Here is a 15,781-nt window from a genome sequence, read left to right as displayed (position 1 = left end):
CAACCAAACGCGGAGGCGGAATGTCTGTTCTCGTTCACGTCTCGCTGGTGCGTTTATTCCCGAGATCACACGAACCAAGATGGCTGCCAATACGCGATGGCCTGAGAAGTCGAAGTTGTTTGATGTGATGTAGGATGATATTTCTCTGACATTACGAGATCATGTATATCCTTGATTATATGTGTCACATTCGTGCAAGTGTGTGGTGGCGTGGATAGGGGTGCCATTAACGTTATTAGCAGTTACCCATTTTAACGATCTGTCAAAGTCGAGAAGTTAGGAATAGGGGTGGAATTCGATGGATCATAAGACGTGATTTCTGCATTCTTTGCACAGTGATTTCTCATTGTGACACAAGCGGGTTTGTTTCAGTGTCATGTGTTGTGTAATTTTGGATGTTTTAAGTGCTTTTTTATTTTGAACTGAACTTAGTAAACAATATGTGATGCTTGCATACGACAATGCATTCTGAGTAACTTAGTAACGACGATCCGAGATATGCTACCATTCATTTTGACGTTTGTGAAGCGTGGTCTGTAAACAATAGTAGATATTCTATGCTTGCTCAGGTTTGTCGCCCCATTCCTAAAGAGAAGTTTCTGATCTAGGCGTTGGTTTACCACATGATCATATGTATCTCTTGATATTTGTAAACAAACACTGGAAATATTTGTACTATGCTGAAAAAAACACACAGGTCAAATGCAGGTATTTTGGTATTCTTTAAAAATTGTTTTGCTTAATCACATGGACAGACTACAACAACTGGAAAAATGTTCTGCTTTACATCATATATCTTTTTACATCCATGAGACGGTTTTGCTAGCTTACTGTAGAGATTTGGTGACAGCAAGTGGAAGATAGATTTGAAGATGGATAAAGCTTTTCATATGTTAGGATATATTCTGAATGAAAGTTAAGTTTATTTCCTTTCATGTTCATGAAAATGTAACTTAACAAAACACATGTAAGTTGTCATATGTTAGAAACACTAGGCTTCCAACAAGGAATTTTGTGATGGGGAATGAGTGGCATATATTTTGGTATAGTTTTCATTATTCTGTTAATGTGAATGTACACATCTGCTCTTACCATTGAAAATAGCATTTATTATGAAAATGAAACAGTTCATTATATACTAGTAGCTGTAATCATATAAAATCAGTGTCCAACTTTTACTTTCACTTTCACCTATTACTAGTCCTTAACTCTACATAGATGATACACCATTAACAGCCAAAATAGAGCATTTATCAGCAAGACACCTTGCTGCCTATATGAGGCATCTGACAGGAATAGGAGATCATAATCAGGAATGTTGGTCTGTGCTGAGTTTCGCAACAAACAAACATCTAAATCATGCAGGACAAAGATAAAGATTAACTGTAGTTCTCCATATGCACATGGTATTTACTCTGTCCATGTTTGATTCCACACTTTGGTACACTTTAAAGCCCATTTCTGGTTCCCATGTTGTGATATTGCTGGAATATTGTTAAAAGCGGTATAAAACCATACTCCTTACTGTCATGAAGGGTAGCATTTGACTAGTGGTTAAAGCGTACAGTCATCACGTTGAAGACCAGCGTTTGATTCCCACATGGGTATTATGTGTGAAGCCCATTGTTAGTGTCTTCTGTCATGATGTTGCTGGAATAATGCCAGAACTACCAAAAGCGGTGTAAAACCATACTCACCCACTAAATGTCCATATTGATGTTTTAAACTATTAAGCCCTAGAGGAGACTGTGAGTAACTGTGTGTAAGACTGATTTGGAAAGAGGGAAACACACCTTTCAAATAGCAACCATCAGGCCATGCTAAATACTTCTCAGTCTGTGAGCCATAGTAATATGCAGTTTGGTTTGTATGTATCATTGTTCTATATTTATTAACAGCACTGTGTCTGTTTATGTTACACTGAGTTACCCATTCATGGCAATTTATGAATTATTAATGTCATTTCAAGTTCTTGCTTCTCTTCTATTTATGTACATGCATGTTGTTAGCTTTTACTGTGATGAAATGAAGTTTATGTTGATTTATATCAGATTATAGAATTATTGCATATTTGAAACACTGCCATGAATCTTGTCATGATTTATAAGACTTCAGTGTATAGTTGCATTGATAGCCTTAATACCTGCCATCATAAATTACCTCTTTGTAGATATTTGTGGTACATGATTTGTTTTAGTTATTGTTATTGTTATTATCCATGCAAATCAGTGAGACTCTGACCACATTTTAACATCATGTCAGCATAATGTTTAAAACTCCCTTCCAAGACAGACAGACAGGCTGGTAACTTTAAAAACTTACCAATCCAGATACAAACTTGCCTTCTGGTTTTCAGCAATATGAAAAAGTCAGATTTCTAAATCACTTATTGTTTGTAGGCATTGCTATGAACAGGCAATGTACCAAGTTTAGGTAAACTGAAAAGTACATGTTGTGATTGATTAACATAACATGAACTGTCTAATCATAAGTAGTTAAACATAATTATCATAATACCTTAAACACCTCAAACTGCTGACAAGAGAACCTGTGTGATATCATGAAAAATTTACTGTTAAGGGTAAAAATACCTACCTACTGGCTGAGATGAAAATAGTCTATTGCAGATGTAATACATAGAATTTGATTGTATAATTTAAAGCTGTCCTATGTGGAAACATACTCAATATACACACACTGTATTTAGAATTTTGGGATACTGACTGAAATATTTGAAATTGACCTATCAACGTGTAACAAATGCCTAAGAATAAGATATATGTTCTTTCAGAAAGTGGTCTTTGGCTAGTGTTACTTCTGTTTCTGTGGAAATGAAATGATTCCTTCAAATGATTTGATGGGAAAAGTTGTATACTTTCGTAAGTAATCTTTCAGCAATATTTCAAGAAAGAATAAACTCACAGCTTGTTTTACTCTTTAACCATTACATGTGAAAGAATTGTGGATAGTTTTAAGCAGAACACCAAAATCAGTCTAAAAAGAGTGTGGTTAACTAATACCAAGTGTTTAAAAGTTGCCCAAATGGCTTCTACTTCACTCTTGTCCACCAACAAACTACAGACAGGTTATTGACTCTGTCGTCAGAGCACAGCAGTTACATCATGTCAGGAAGGATTTTCAGTTAGTTGTATATAAAATGTGTAACAAACTCATCAATTTGCTGATTTCTTGGCATAAACAGAGACATGCCTAATCGTTAGGTTGCAGTGAAATGTTCTCAGGTGTTAGGTGATGGTGTCACCATGCGCTGATTTCCCCGGGACCCCTCAGTTCATGCTAAATATGTTGTTTGTGAGAGAGAAGTGAGTGTTGTGGAAGCCTGTACTATGAAATTGGATGGTTCGACACCTACCTCGCTTCCAAGATAGAAGATGCTATTTTAATTTTATTTTCATCGAGTTCAGAAATCAAAGCAACTTACTAGTTGTAATAAATGATTGATAAACAAAATGATTGTGCATGACACAACTTGCAGCAGAACGATTTATAACCATAATGACAACAAGAGCTTTTGAAAAGAAGTTGTAACTCAGAGAATAAGCAAAGCAGGTGACAAGACTAAATGGCAGTAGATAGGTAAGGCATAAGGCTTTCATATTTCAAAACAATTGTCACAGTTGCAGATTTAGACAGACATAGAATTTAAACAAGATAATGTACCCCCTGAAATGTACATGAATACTACAGCAACCTACATAGGTATACCTCACATTATGTCACGGAGGTGTACCCCTCTGACTGGTTGAAATTTCATTCACGGGAGAGAATTGTGCACTGTCATCAAAAAGTCGATTTAAGATAATTTAATGTCAAAATGAGTAGTTGTAATGGCAGGATTTCATTTAGAATGATGTCAATAAATGATTTATGTATTTGTACCCACCTAGAGTATATGTGATCTTTAAGGTATAATTCTTTTAAAATATGATATACTGGTAGGTATTTCCTGTTTTACCATGTTGGATAAATATCAAAAGTATTCATAACATGATAATAAGCATGATGGCCAGTATTGTGTGAATGTTCATCATTTTGAATGCTGAATGCTAAATAAACTACTTCCTCCAAAGTGGTAATATTTTGCTTCCTGTTAACATTTTCATTTCAGTGGTGATCAAAGTCCAAAGTAACACATTCAGTAAACTAAAGCTACATGCAGAGATAAAGTCTACGTTGAGTAGTTTCACAACATGACTTTTGGGCAGCAAAACATTTTGCATCATATTTTCGGTGATAGACTTGCTGCCACTGAACATGGATCTGAATTCTTCTGTATGGATAATGGTATTTCCTTGTATGACTGTAGATACTGGTAGGTCAAATTTTGAGGACCAAAAATAGTAGTCCATAAAAACAGGGCCAGCTTATCTACAGCCTTTGCTTTCATTTTGTCAATTTTTTTTTCTGGAGGTAAGAGAATGACATTGTATCATTGACCTTGGCTTATCAACAGTGATATAAAGTACTTTCTTTTTGGATATGAAGGTAGGGGGAATTGGAGGGGCTAGGGTCATGGGTGGCTATCTAAAGCACTGTCAGCCAATATACAGCATTGCTTCCCTTTTGAGTGTGTGATGGTGTTAACTAATGTTAATGAGAATGTATACAAAAAACAGGCACTTTGCAAGTCATTTTTTAAAGTGTAAGCCTGGTAAGGCCCACCTTTCATAGCAAAAATCGTGTTTAAGGCTTTTTAGCTATGACAATAGCTATGCCCCTGGTATACTGTTAGTATCTTTTAATAATACCCATTTTTGCAGATGCTTCACACCAGATGTTTCCCCCAGTTGCTAGAACACAGTGAGCAATACCATGTCTACATCCAGCAGTACCTCATCTGCACTGAGTTGTGTCGACTATGGCCAGACAGCAGAGGACCACCAGTCCCTGCTTGTTCTAGTTCGCCATACAGGTGGCAAGCTCAAACAGCAGAGCTTTGCCCGGGCCTGGGACAGAATGAAACGCCTCAACTGCATTCACATCCAGAATCAAAACCGAAACATCTACGTCCGTTACAAAAGAGGCTATCCTAAGGAAAACAATGAATGGGGAGATTTCCAAGCACATCGAAAAGTCCTCGGTTTAATATCTGTTGGACACTGCTCAAACCATAAAGAATTTGAAGATCTATTTGATCATTACAAACGGGTGAAGGAGGAATATGCCAACACAATTTTCAATTCCCGTTTAGTTGTGTTTGGTATGAACACTGACGGGTCACCCCTTGCTGAGGAGGAAGGTAAAATTGGAGACAGTCGAGAGAATAAGGTTGTGATGGAGAAGACAGTTGTAGATAATAAGGAGGAAAACGAGGGCAGAACTTCCCCCAACAACAACTTGAAAACGGATCCTCTGTCAACCAATGGAGAGAGGGACATGACAGAGAAAGGGCAGAAGGATAAAGGTTTACCCAGTGTAAAGAGACAACACAGTAATAGTTTGACTAAAGAGAGCACAGGGGCTGAGGTTGTGTTTTATCCGGATCTGGAACATTCAGCTGATCTAGAGGACAGATTGAAGGAGTTCATTACGTCATTGTTTTATGTCTTGGAGGGCAAAAGACTGGACAGGTCATTCGAGCGAGCTGACCGTCTACATCTACTTTGTGCTCCATTTGAGAAGAAAGATTATGTTGGGGTTGACCAGGAAACCAAGTAAGTTGTTCTGAATTCCATTTGAACATTATGAACTTCATCACTTTAGTCAATGTACCTTTTTGCAATAATTCTCCTGTATTGTGTTTTGTTTATTTGTATGCACAGTACCATAGTACACATATAAAAAAAACATGATAATCATAGCAATTGGCCATACATTTCTTCTTATACAGTGCCATGTAGGAGAACATGTTCATTATCATCCGCTATGCATTCCTTCATTCTCCATGTGTACGTCTCGAAACACACCATATATCAGTAGTTCCTTTACATTATACTGAATGCAATACTGAGCATTTCATTGAAGTCATTGCAGTAGTGTTCTAAGAATATTGAAGTTAAATGTTGAAGCAAGTATTTAGGTGTTTAATTTGTTCTTTCTGCTGTAATATATCAGGGCTTTAAATGTTTTTTAAGAAACCACTTGCCTCAGGGCAAGTGATTTGAAGAAAGTGAGTTGTCCTGACTAATTTTCCACTTGCCCTGATTTCTTTACATGATGAAGAGTGATAAATAGCAAAGTGAGATAACTCTGCTTTATCATTGTTGCAAAAAATACTGGCTACATTTTGAGCAGATGTGAAATGAAATCCAAGTTTATTTGCAGTTTGAAACAGTAAGTGGAAACTATCTAGTAGCCCATGGACAAGTAAGATATTGTTACTTGATTTGCCAAAATGAAAATTGACATGTCCCGGGCATCAGGCGATGGGATTTTTGAGCCCATGTATATATTTTCAAGTTTAAGAACAGACAAAATATCACTGCCTCATCACACTCATCTTATGATGACTTTTATTGACTAGTTTGACCTCATGTTCCTGACATTGTGTTACATAATCACATATGTTAACTGATGAAGCAGACAGTACATTAAAACTCACTCAGGACCCTATTTTCAATAGTGCATGTTTCTGCAATGTCAACATGGTTATTGTCGATATCGGGTTAGGAATAATATTCACCAAATCATGCCCATCAGAAGAAGCAACCATCATTAAAACTGGAATCAAGTTGCCAGACTGACTGACTTGGTTCAAGTTAGTCGTTGTATCCCATTTGCGTGTATTGATGTTCATGATGTCAGTCACGGGATTACATGATGTCTGGAAGTCACTGGATTACACGATGTCTGGAGCAGACTTGCTTACACTCACACTACACATGCGTGTAGGTGGAATATTGCCGACTACGACAGAAATATGTCACACTTCTTGTGGTGGTGGTCTGATCAGTTGAAATAATGAAAGATTGGTCTCAATGACTCAATGAAGAAGGAATCTCATAATTGAATACAAACAGTAATGGAACACTTGTTTGCAATAACAATATTTTATCAGTTTCACCAGGCTGGTTTTGTATGTTACATTTCATAAGCACTACAAGCTCATTCTAAGTGATTAATTTATTTTTAATTTATTTATTCAATTTTATTGATATGAATTTGCAAATGCATTTTTGCATTTCCATTTTTGTGCCCTTTGAAAAAAAATTAGAAATCCGAAAGCGCTACATGTTTTTTTCTTTAGTGTATTCTTTGTGCATTGACAAACATAACCAGGACATTTTTATAAATATAAATGACACTAACCAATTGTCTTTGATGACTGACTGGTTGTAATGAACAAAATCACCAATTGTGAGATTTGAAACAATTCCCAAAACCAATTTCTTGGTCGTTCTCATTAGAAGTGTTGTCAATTTGACCAGCTTTAACATAGATAGATATGCTAGATAATTGGTCTGAAACCACACTCACTCATTTTGTTTGTCTTGAAGTAATGCATCATTCTGCATCATGTCAAACCTAAGGACATGCTAGGTGTGTTTTAGCAGTATGGTAGAGTACACTTAGTCAGAGAGTATTGTTGTGTTTCTTATATTGTATCATCAGTATTTTCATGGTTTGTTAAGGACGTCCTTGTTTCAAATGTCAGTCCCAATAACAGGGTGATGAAGTGTGGATCCCTATTCTAATCAGGCTTATGACTCCAATCAAGCAACCAATAATCAGCTGATAGGACCTCAGTGTTGAGCATTATTGTTACTGCCAGAAGAAACAACAATAGTCATTATCATCAGGAGCCATGAACATTGTATAATGCTCTATATCATATACAGTGGAAGCTGTCTAAACCGACACTCATTGGGGCAGAAGAATTAATCCGGTTTAGACAATGTGCTGGATTGTAGAGCTGATGATAAATGTACAAGCCTCAGAAGGGACTGAGATTTTATGCCAATGATGACAACTCGCTAGATTGGACGGATGTCGGTTTGGGCAGCTTCCACTGTACATGAAGGGTTGGTTTAGTTTCTGATTTGAAGGGACACATATGTTTGCGTGAAACTGTCTGCATGTCTATATATACATCCTGTTCCCAATGCAGGTCTTTCAAGAAGAAGTGTATGGGTCGTCTACGTAAACATCTGGCTGATCTATGCCTCCAGGCAGCCATGCCAGGGGAGGCAATCCTGCACTACCAGACTGCCATGGACATGCTGCGTAGTGTTAATGACTTCCTTTGGATTGGAGGTATGAAGCCAAAATAACTGCGTTCATGAATATGATAGTGTAGATGGTGCATACTAATCAGGTCAAGATAAAGCTGACCTGACAAATGCCCCTTTAGAAAACATGCTATATGGTGTATGCCATATATTATGGTATGAACTTACTAAATATAACGACTGTATTGTGATAACACTCCTGTTGCACCCACATGATTGCGGTACATGTGGTATTGTGGACTCACCATATCATTGTGTCTTAAAAACATAATATAACATTAAAAATCCCGAATAACAGTCTCAGCCCCAAGTAAAAGTCTGGCTCCCCAGTAACAGTTCCAGTCCCCAGTAAAAGTCGGGCTCCTCAGTAACAGTAACAGTCCACAGTAAAAGTCAGGGTCCCCAGTAACAGTCTCAGCCCCTAATAAAAGTTTGGGTCCCCAGTAACAGTCCCCATTAAAAGTCGGGGTCCCCAGTAACAGTCTCAGTCCCCAAAGTTGGGGTCCTCAGTAACAGTTCCAGTCCCCAATAAAAGTCGGGGTCCCTAGTAGCACTTTCAGTCCCCAATAAAAGTCGGGATCCCCTGGAACAGTTCCAGCCCCCAGTAAAAGTCTGGGTCTTCATTAACAGTCCCATCCCCCCATAAAAGTCAGGGTCCTTAGCAACAGTCTCAGTCCCCAGTAAAAGTCTGGGCCCTAGTAACAGTCCCATCCCCCAATAAAAATCAGGCTCCCTCGTAACAGTCCTAGTTGCCAGAAAAAAGTCGTGGTCCACAGTAGTCCCAGCCCCAAGTAAAAGTAGGGGTCCAGGCCCCCAGTAAACTGACTTTTGCCAGATACTGCTGTTACCTGGCCCTGACATGTGTGTGTTTCAGGTTGCTATGAAGGACTTAGTTCTGCATCAACCATTCTGACATACCCACGGAACGGCAGCAATTCAGTCCCTCTGCGAAGGAACCAGTCATTTTCTGTCAAGAGGGGAGCTGCTCTCATGAACGACAGCCTCCCTTCAAAGTGTAGGTTGCCACTGAAACTGTAGAAGATAGTTGCAGACAATAAGAAGTTAGGGTTATGATATGATGTATCTGAATGGTGTTTAGTAATGTATTTACAGGGATATGTTTGCTTGTCTTTCATGGGTCCCATGATGACTTCTGTATCCTTCTTCATGACTTCTGACTGGTGACACTGCATGTTTGTTCTTGATTAATTACAAAATGCTTGTGGTGTCACATCAAAGTTCTAGTATTCGCTGTTGCTTTAAGAATAAGATTATTAATAGACACATTGCCAAAAATCAAATTTTGAATGAATAAAACCTGGTTTGATACTTTGGTCTTCAAACAGACATGCTTTTCTAATCTATTTTCTGTATATTGGCTGTTACAAAGAACACTGGGTAAATATCAGGTGCTCAATATGTTAAATGCCCAGAAGGCCCTACGTGTGTTCCTACGTCAATTTTATGAAATACAGTGAAGACCCATAATCACTGATGCTTTGCATACTGACATTTTGCTACATGAGTTTGACTTTCTTATGTTTATGTCTTTACTGTTTAGCACCGACCTATGCGAATGGCCTTGACCTAGTTGATGCCACTGCTCAAGGTGGCCTTCACCCTGATGACATCATTGAGAAATACAAAGACGCCATTATGAACTACAGTAAAGTATGTATGCTGATATGTAATACATATTATGTCTTCTAAACTCTGATAAAAACTGGATAAGTCATTCATTTTGTGATTTCATGTCAAAATAGATCCCAGTTGACACAAGTTGTATTTGTTGTAAACACCAAATAGTATGTGTGAGCTGTGTTGTCACTGCAGTTATATCAGTGTGTGTCAACCAGAAATGAGAGACAGAACTGCTTAGACTACTGTGCTACCTGTGTGGAAATGTTTCACTTTTTGTGGTATATCTAATTATGCTTAATTTTCATCTGGTTCGTGTGTTTTATACTATCAATATTAATTTATGACAATTATTTGCAGTACAAGAATGCATCTATGATAGAGATGGAGGCAAGCTTCAAAGCATGCAGAGTTCTTATCATGCAGCGGGTAAGATTGTTACCATGGATACAGTTATGTTTAAAGCATTTTTTATAAATATTTTCTTTTCATTTTGGCTCATTACACCAGGGCATTACACCATGATAAAGTGATATCTTGCCCTGGGGCATGTTATGAAAAATATGAACCCTGATATGTTCGCCCTCTAAGGTAATAAATTGCAAACTAAACCACTTATTGCCAAATGTCAGTGTCGTAAGGGGCCTCGACAAAATAACACAAGTTATATTACTGCATACCTTGGCTGTATTCCAGTTTGCTTCTCTCTCTTAGATAAGCAACAAAGTAGTTCGTAGTAAAAATACAAAAATATGAATTTGTTCAGAATTGGATCGGCGAAGAAGCATAATACTTGTATGAATGCCTCTTCGAATGAAGCATTTATGTGACTTAATTTCATAACAATATTACAAAAAGTAAATGATATCAGAAATAACAATATGCACACAATATACATGAACATTCATATTGCCAAAATACTTTTAGTTGTGCAAAGGGCCAGATGAAAACTTAACACCTATTAAATTTTCTTGAACTGGTAATAAAGGCATGTACAGATTCAATATTGTCACGATTTACAGATCTAGGTAATTCCAAGTTACCATACAGAGTGTCATTTATGGTGTATCCATGTTTGAAATAAAATAAATTGTTTCTTATGGCATCATAATTTGGACATGCCAAAAGATAATGAAGGGTGTCCTGGAAGGCAGCACCACAAGTACATGATGGGTTTTCGGATATAAATCTACCTTATGTGTTCTCCTTTCATTCCATCATGTTATAACTGCAAGATGGAAAGGTTGTTATAAAACAGTCTTGTTTCTGACAGGGTAACAAGTTCCAGTTGATACCAATAAACAAAAACAACACCGACATGTCCTGTCATGTAACTGACAAGAAACTTGAAACACTGATCAAGTAAAGAGTTGACATAATAAAAAACAAAAACTCAATGAATCTGCAAGTTGGCACCCAAACACCCTGTATTTTGCACTGCACATTTATCAACAGGAGTCAGTTAATATCGATATTAGGACCCTATTTAGCTCTAAAGGTATAAAGACAAACCATTTTTCGTACAGTGTTTCAGCAAAATAAATGATTATGTTCTTTGATGATTTATTAAACTATTAGTGATGTACCTGTTTGAGTATTATGGAAGAATAGAGTAGATACTGTACCTTTGTGGATCAGCTGATAGTCTTGACTGTTTAAACTGTGAGTGGAGGGTGAACCCCTGAGTTCCAGCTGCCCTACATTGTTGTAATAGCTATCAGCTGTGTTGTTATTTCAGATTATGATGTAACTATCAAAACATATTCTGTCTGTGTTGATTGTCCTGATTGGCTTAAAGCATGTTGGTTAAGTTATCTGTCTTGAGTTGTTGGAAAAGATGAAGCTTTTGTAACTTTTAAGTCAAGATGTTTAATTACAGTGAATGTCAGATTTCAGGTTCTTAATATGTGTCTGTTCAATGTGGAATGATCGTTGTTGTAAAATTAATGGGTAGAAAAATATTTTCTAGTTGTTAAGTGTTTACGATATTGAATCAGGAATGTAAAAAGCCAAGATGACATAGTTTTACCATACAAGTATTTTTTTATTCAGTCCAAGTAAGAATAAGATAACTATCTACTTCATTGCACAATCTCCACTTTATTTGCAAATTTGAACAAATTAAACCAGAGAGAGTGAAAAGATAAGACCAAATATTTCACAGTTCAATTTATTATTTACAGTTACATTATTAAATTCTGGGAGAAAGCAACCACTTCAGATCTACCTAAATTTCAGTCCAGTAAACCTCTTTAAGTGAATCCTGTGTCATCTTACAGTATTTTGTGTCAGTTCCTCCCAACATATGTGTGCAGCATGTGAAAATAGTTTGATTCTTATGAAACAGTTTTATGCTTACACACCAAATGACACTCTAAACGTGGTATGGTATACTGGTAGCACAGCAAGCATAAGTGAAGCCCGCACTTCACACATCCATGTACTTTCTTCAGTAAGTACAAAGATCTTGAGACATTAAACACCTTTCCAACCCTTCTATGCAGTTTGAAATCAGAATGGGATAGTTTGATGCTGGTCATTCTTACCTTCGTGTTGTTCTTTTTCATGACTGTACAACATCAAGGCCAGGTGGTAAACCAGCATCTTCAAATGTTAACAGTCCAGATATATTAGATCAGAAACAGAGAAAACTTTCTAAAACATGTGATTTACATTTGTTTTATTTCCAAATTGTTTTAGTGGGTAGCTTGTCCTTAAAATACTCAATAGAATTAAATCTGTGGTTCATTTGAAAATGTCCCTTTGAAGTTTCTGGGTTTCCACAATCAACGGGACTGGAAGCAAGTTTGTAAAGCACCAATCATCCATACCGAATCACATATCAAAGATCAAACAGCACAGATGAACGTATGCACTGATGTTTGCACAACAATTGATCATTGGCTTGCTGCATGTTTTGCTTATTTATTAGTTTAATCCCTAATCTTGGGCTTGTGGCAGTTAATCCCAACCCAGCACAAGGTCCATGTTGTTTTAGGGGGGTGCAAGGGGGAGGTAACTCTAGCTGGTCTTTGAAGCCACTGGGTGTAGATGAAGTTGTTTGTACAGTAAGAGAGTAACCAGTGACAAGCTGGGCCATGGCTGTATTGTATTAGGTGGGTAGAGTAATTGGGGTCGTTCTCTGCTCATCCCTGTGTTTTTGGAAACCAAACCGGAGGACTTTGAATGTGACAGGGAAGCCTCTATCAGAGTTGATAGGTCTTGCTAGGGTTTGGTATATAACCCTGGGTTTCATGTTCAGTCATCATTCATCTCTGCATCTTGCACAGTGATACATTAAGAGTTCAACCAGTGATTCAGACATTCAAAGTTCTTGGATACCCAGTTGTATCATGGCGCACATAAATACTGACCGTCCCAGGAAGATTGATACGAAGACTTTGCTCCAGTTCTCCCCTCTGTTCATGGCTCCTACTCTGACCAGTCTTAGGTCGGAGCTGTCCATGGCGGAGTCAGCATCTGCAGCTTTGTCCCACAGCTTCAACTCTAACCTGCCTTCCAGCCAGTTGCCTACAGTCGATCACCTGCGACCATCCCCAGTTACCAGATCTCCAACCTGTACCATCATGCATGGGATGACATCTACACCTACGGCCAGTGCGGCTCCTTTACCAGCTCCTACTCCTTTGTACCCTTCCATGCAGACCCCCATGTCATCTCTACCCCACCCAGCACAATTGATGTCCCATCACCCATCACCACTGGCATCATTTTCCATGCCACCATCCTCATCCTACTTGGCCTTGTCTGCTCTCACCTCAACACCACAGTCAACCGAGATGTCCACCCTGCCGCGTACACAGGGATATTCCCCCTCCATGGCCACCCCAACTACACAGACACTGTCACTACCAGCCCAGTTCCCCACCCCAACAGCTCAGATTCAGACCCCAGAGAACCCCAGCTGCCTCGACAGACTTCAGAGCAATCCCATATTCCAAGATCTACAGAAGCTTCTCTCTCAGGAGTGTAGACACTTACAGGTAAGTGATGGAGTTTTTCAAAATGCCTGTTATCTTTTCACTATTGCCTGGAATTTCTGTTTGGTTTTGCATGTTAATAATTGATTGGAAGTAATATTTTCTTAATATTTAGATTTGGTAACATTTTTATCCTCCTTTCCATATTGTTCTATATTTTGTCCTGCAAGATTCTGAATCTTTTCTCTTTCTACGATAGGTACCTGCCAGTCTCATCACAACAAGTTGGAATTCCAATCAGCTGCTCACTCCTTCAACTGTTGACACCAACCAGAGAGTTGCCTCCCTTCATGCTGCTCTCCAGGATGAGTTCCTGCATCTCCACACTGACACAGCACTTCGTAACGACAGCCAACAACTTGAACATTACTACTGCACTGAGGTTGGTCGCATTGAGATGGAACGCTACCAGGCCCTGCATGCTGCCCTCTGCTCTGAACACCAGAAGTACTCCATCAACATCCACTTCGACAATGAGAGAATTTCCCTCTGCCAGCATCTTGACAAGGAAATTCAGCATCTGAAGCTCACAAGGAACCCAAGTGTTCCCACCCACCAAGATCACCTGTCTCCTGTTAGCGACATTTCCAGCCCTCTTACACCACCATCTGTTCTTGATTCTCCCACTGAGTCAGTTTCATCTGCACAGAAGAGCTTCAGCATTGTCGACTTCCTGTCACCAAGCTTGTCTATTGATGCATCTGCCAAGTCCCCAGATTTCTCCGGATCTGTGACTGAATCCTTCACCCAGAACCTGTCTGCTGACTCAGGTATCCACAGTCAAGAGTCCTCCCCTGAGACCAGCCACCATACAGTTTCCTCCCCTGTTGAGCCAGTTACTTCCCCTACTGAGTCAGTGAACTCATCTGTTGAGACCACAGTCATGGACAACACCTTGGAGAACCACACTGGCCGACTCCTGAAGTCCGAGACAACCCGCATCCTAACCGAGTGGTATGACGCCCACATCAAGTATCCCTACCCAAGTGATGAAGACGTCAAGTACCTCTCCAACAAGGGAGGAATTAAGCCCGCACAGGTCCGTAAGTGGTTGGCCAACAAGCGTGTACGTTCTTTCAACACACTCTCCATCACAGGCAATGACCATCCCATCAAGTACAAGTACCAGGGACGCACCAAGAAGACTGATGCCTCAGCTCCTAGTAACCGGCGCTCCCAGTACAAGCTCCTGACACCAGCTGCCAAGAAGATCCTCACTGATTGGTATGAGAGTCACCAGGAGAATCCCTACCCCACAGAAGAACAGAAGGAAGAGCTGGCTGACCTTGCACAAATATCCAGTGCCCAAGTTAAGTCCTGGTTCGCCAACAAGCGGAGCCGTAACAACAACACCAGGAAGCAGATCCCCAACTACTTCATCAAGAAGTACCCAAACTACACCCCCATTGTTGAGATGGTGGGACAGATGAGAGCTGCCAAGAAGCAGACCAAGTTTGATAACGTCAGAGTTTCCCTCTTCCAGTGAACTGTTAGTGACTGTTGATTGTTAAAGGAACTCCTTGTTATTGTTGATATGCTATAGTGCTTTTGTTGACATGTAGATATGTATATACCCGGAAGCTGTCTGAGTGAACATCACCCCATGAAATGCTGTCCTAATATAAGCTGGTGATAATGCTATGTAAATACAGTTTCTAGATTCATGAAATAAATTTGAATTGAAATGAATTTGTTTTCCGTGATTCATTAGCTTATGTTTTCTTTACGTAGCAGAAAATTAGTCAGACTAGAACGTAATGGTGTATACTGTGAAGTATGATATTGGATAACAAATTCTTTCTTTCATTAGTGTGATACAGATTCTTGTCCTGTTTGACACTGGTACAAGAATCTGTATTGTAGAAGAAATATCAAGTACACATTACAATAAAGCAGGTGTTATCCCCAAAATTCATCAATAGTGTATTATTCAGCTGATAAAATCTTCTGGTA

General features: G+C 38.9%; 2 protein-coding genes across 2 annotated transcripts in view; both read left to right on the top strand.

Annotated features, from left to right (window-relative positions):
* The first annotated feature begins 64 nt into the window (after nucleotides 1-64).
* LOC137276826 (trafficking protein particle complex subunit 9-like) overlaps nucleotides 65-15,781 on the top strand; it is a 31,260-nt gene continuing 15,543 nt past the window's right edge. The window contains exons 1-6 of the mRNA XM_067808473.1: nucleotides 65-129; nucleotides 4,782-5,675; nucleotides 8,069-8,214; nucleotides 9,064-9,204; nucleotides 9,751-9,860; nucleotides 10,188-10,256. Of these exons, the coding sequence (XP_067664574.1) occupies nucleotides 4,834-5,675; nucleotides 8,069-8,214; nucleotides 9,064-9,204; nucleotides 9,751-9,860; nucleotides 10,188-10,256 (1,308 nt within the window). The 5' untranslated portion in view covers nucleotides 65-129; nucleotides 4,782-4,833. The remainder of the gene's footprint in view (nucleotides 130-4,781; nucleotides 5,676-8,068; nucleotides 8,215-9,063; nucleotides 9,205-9,750; nucleotides 9,861-10,187; nucleotides 10,257-15,781) is intronic.
* On the top strand, nucleotides 13,181-15,314 carry LOC137277221 (mucin-2-like). The gene is made up of 2 exons (XM_067808892.1): nucleotides 13,181-13,831; nucleotides 14,028-15,314. Exons 1-2 carry the CDS (start codon nucleotides 13,181-13,183, stop codon nucleotides 15,312-15,314), a joined length of 1,938 nt encoding a protein of 645 aa, XP_067664993.1.

The sequence above is a fragment of the Haliotis asinina genome, chromosome 3 (genome assembly GCF_037392515.1).
Source record: "Haliotis asinina isolate JCU_RB_2024 chromosome 3, JCU_Hal_asi_v2, whole genome shotgun sequence".
NCBI classification, from domain to species: domain Eukaryota; kingdom Metazoa; phylum Mollusca; class Gastropoda; order Lepetellida; family Haliotidae; genus Haliotis; species Haliotis asinina.
Note: the sequence above shows the minus strand (reverse complement) of the source record. Positions and strands in the feature narration are given on the sequence as shown.

Bases quoted from the DNA above. Each gene is read 5' to 3' on its own strand.
- LOC137277221 (XM_067808892.1), top strand. From the start codon at position 13,181: ATGGCGCACATAAATACTGACCGTCCCAGGAAGATTGATACGAAGACT. The intron at 13,832-14,027 runs GTAAGTGATGGA...TTTCTACGATAG, and splicing joins AGGAGTGTAGACACTTACAG to GTACCTGCCAGTCTCATCAC.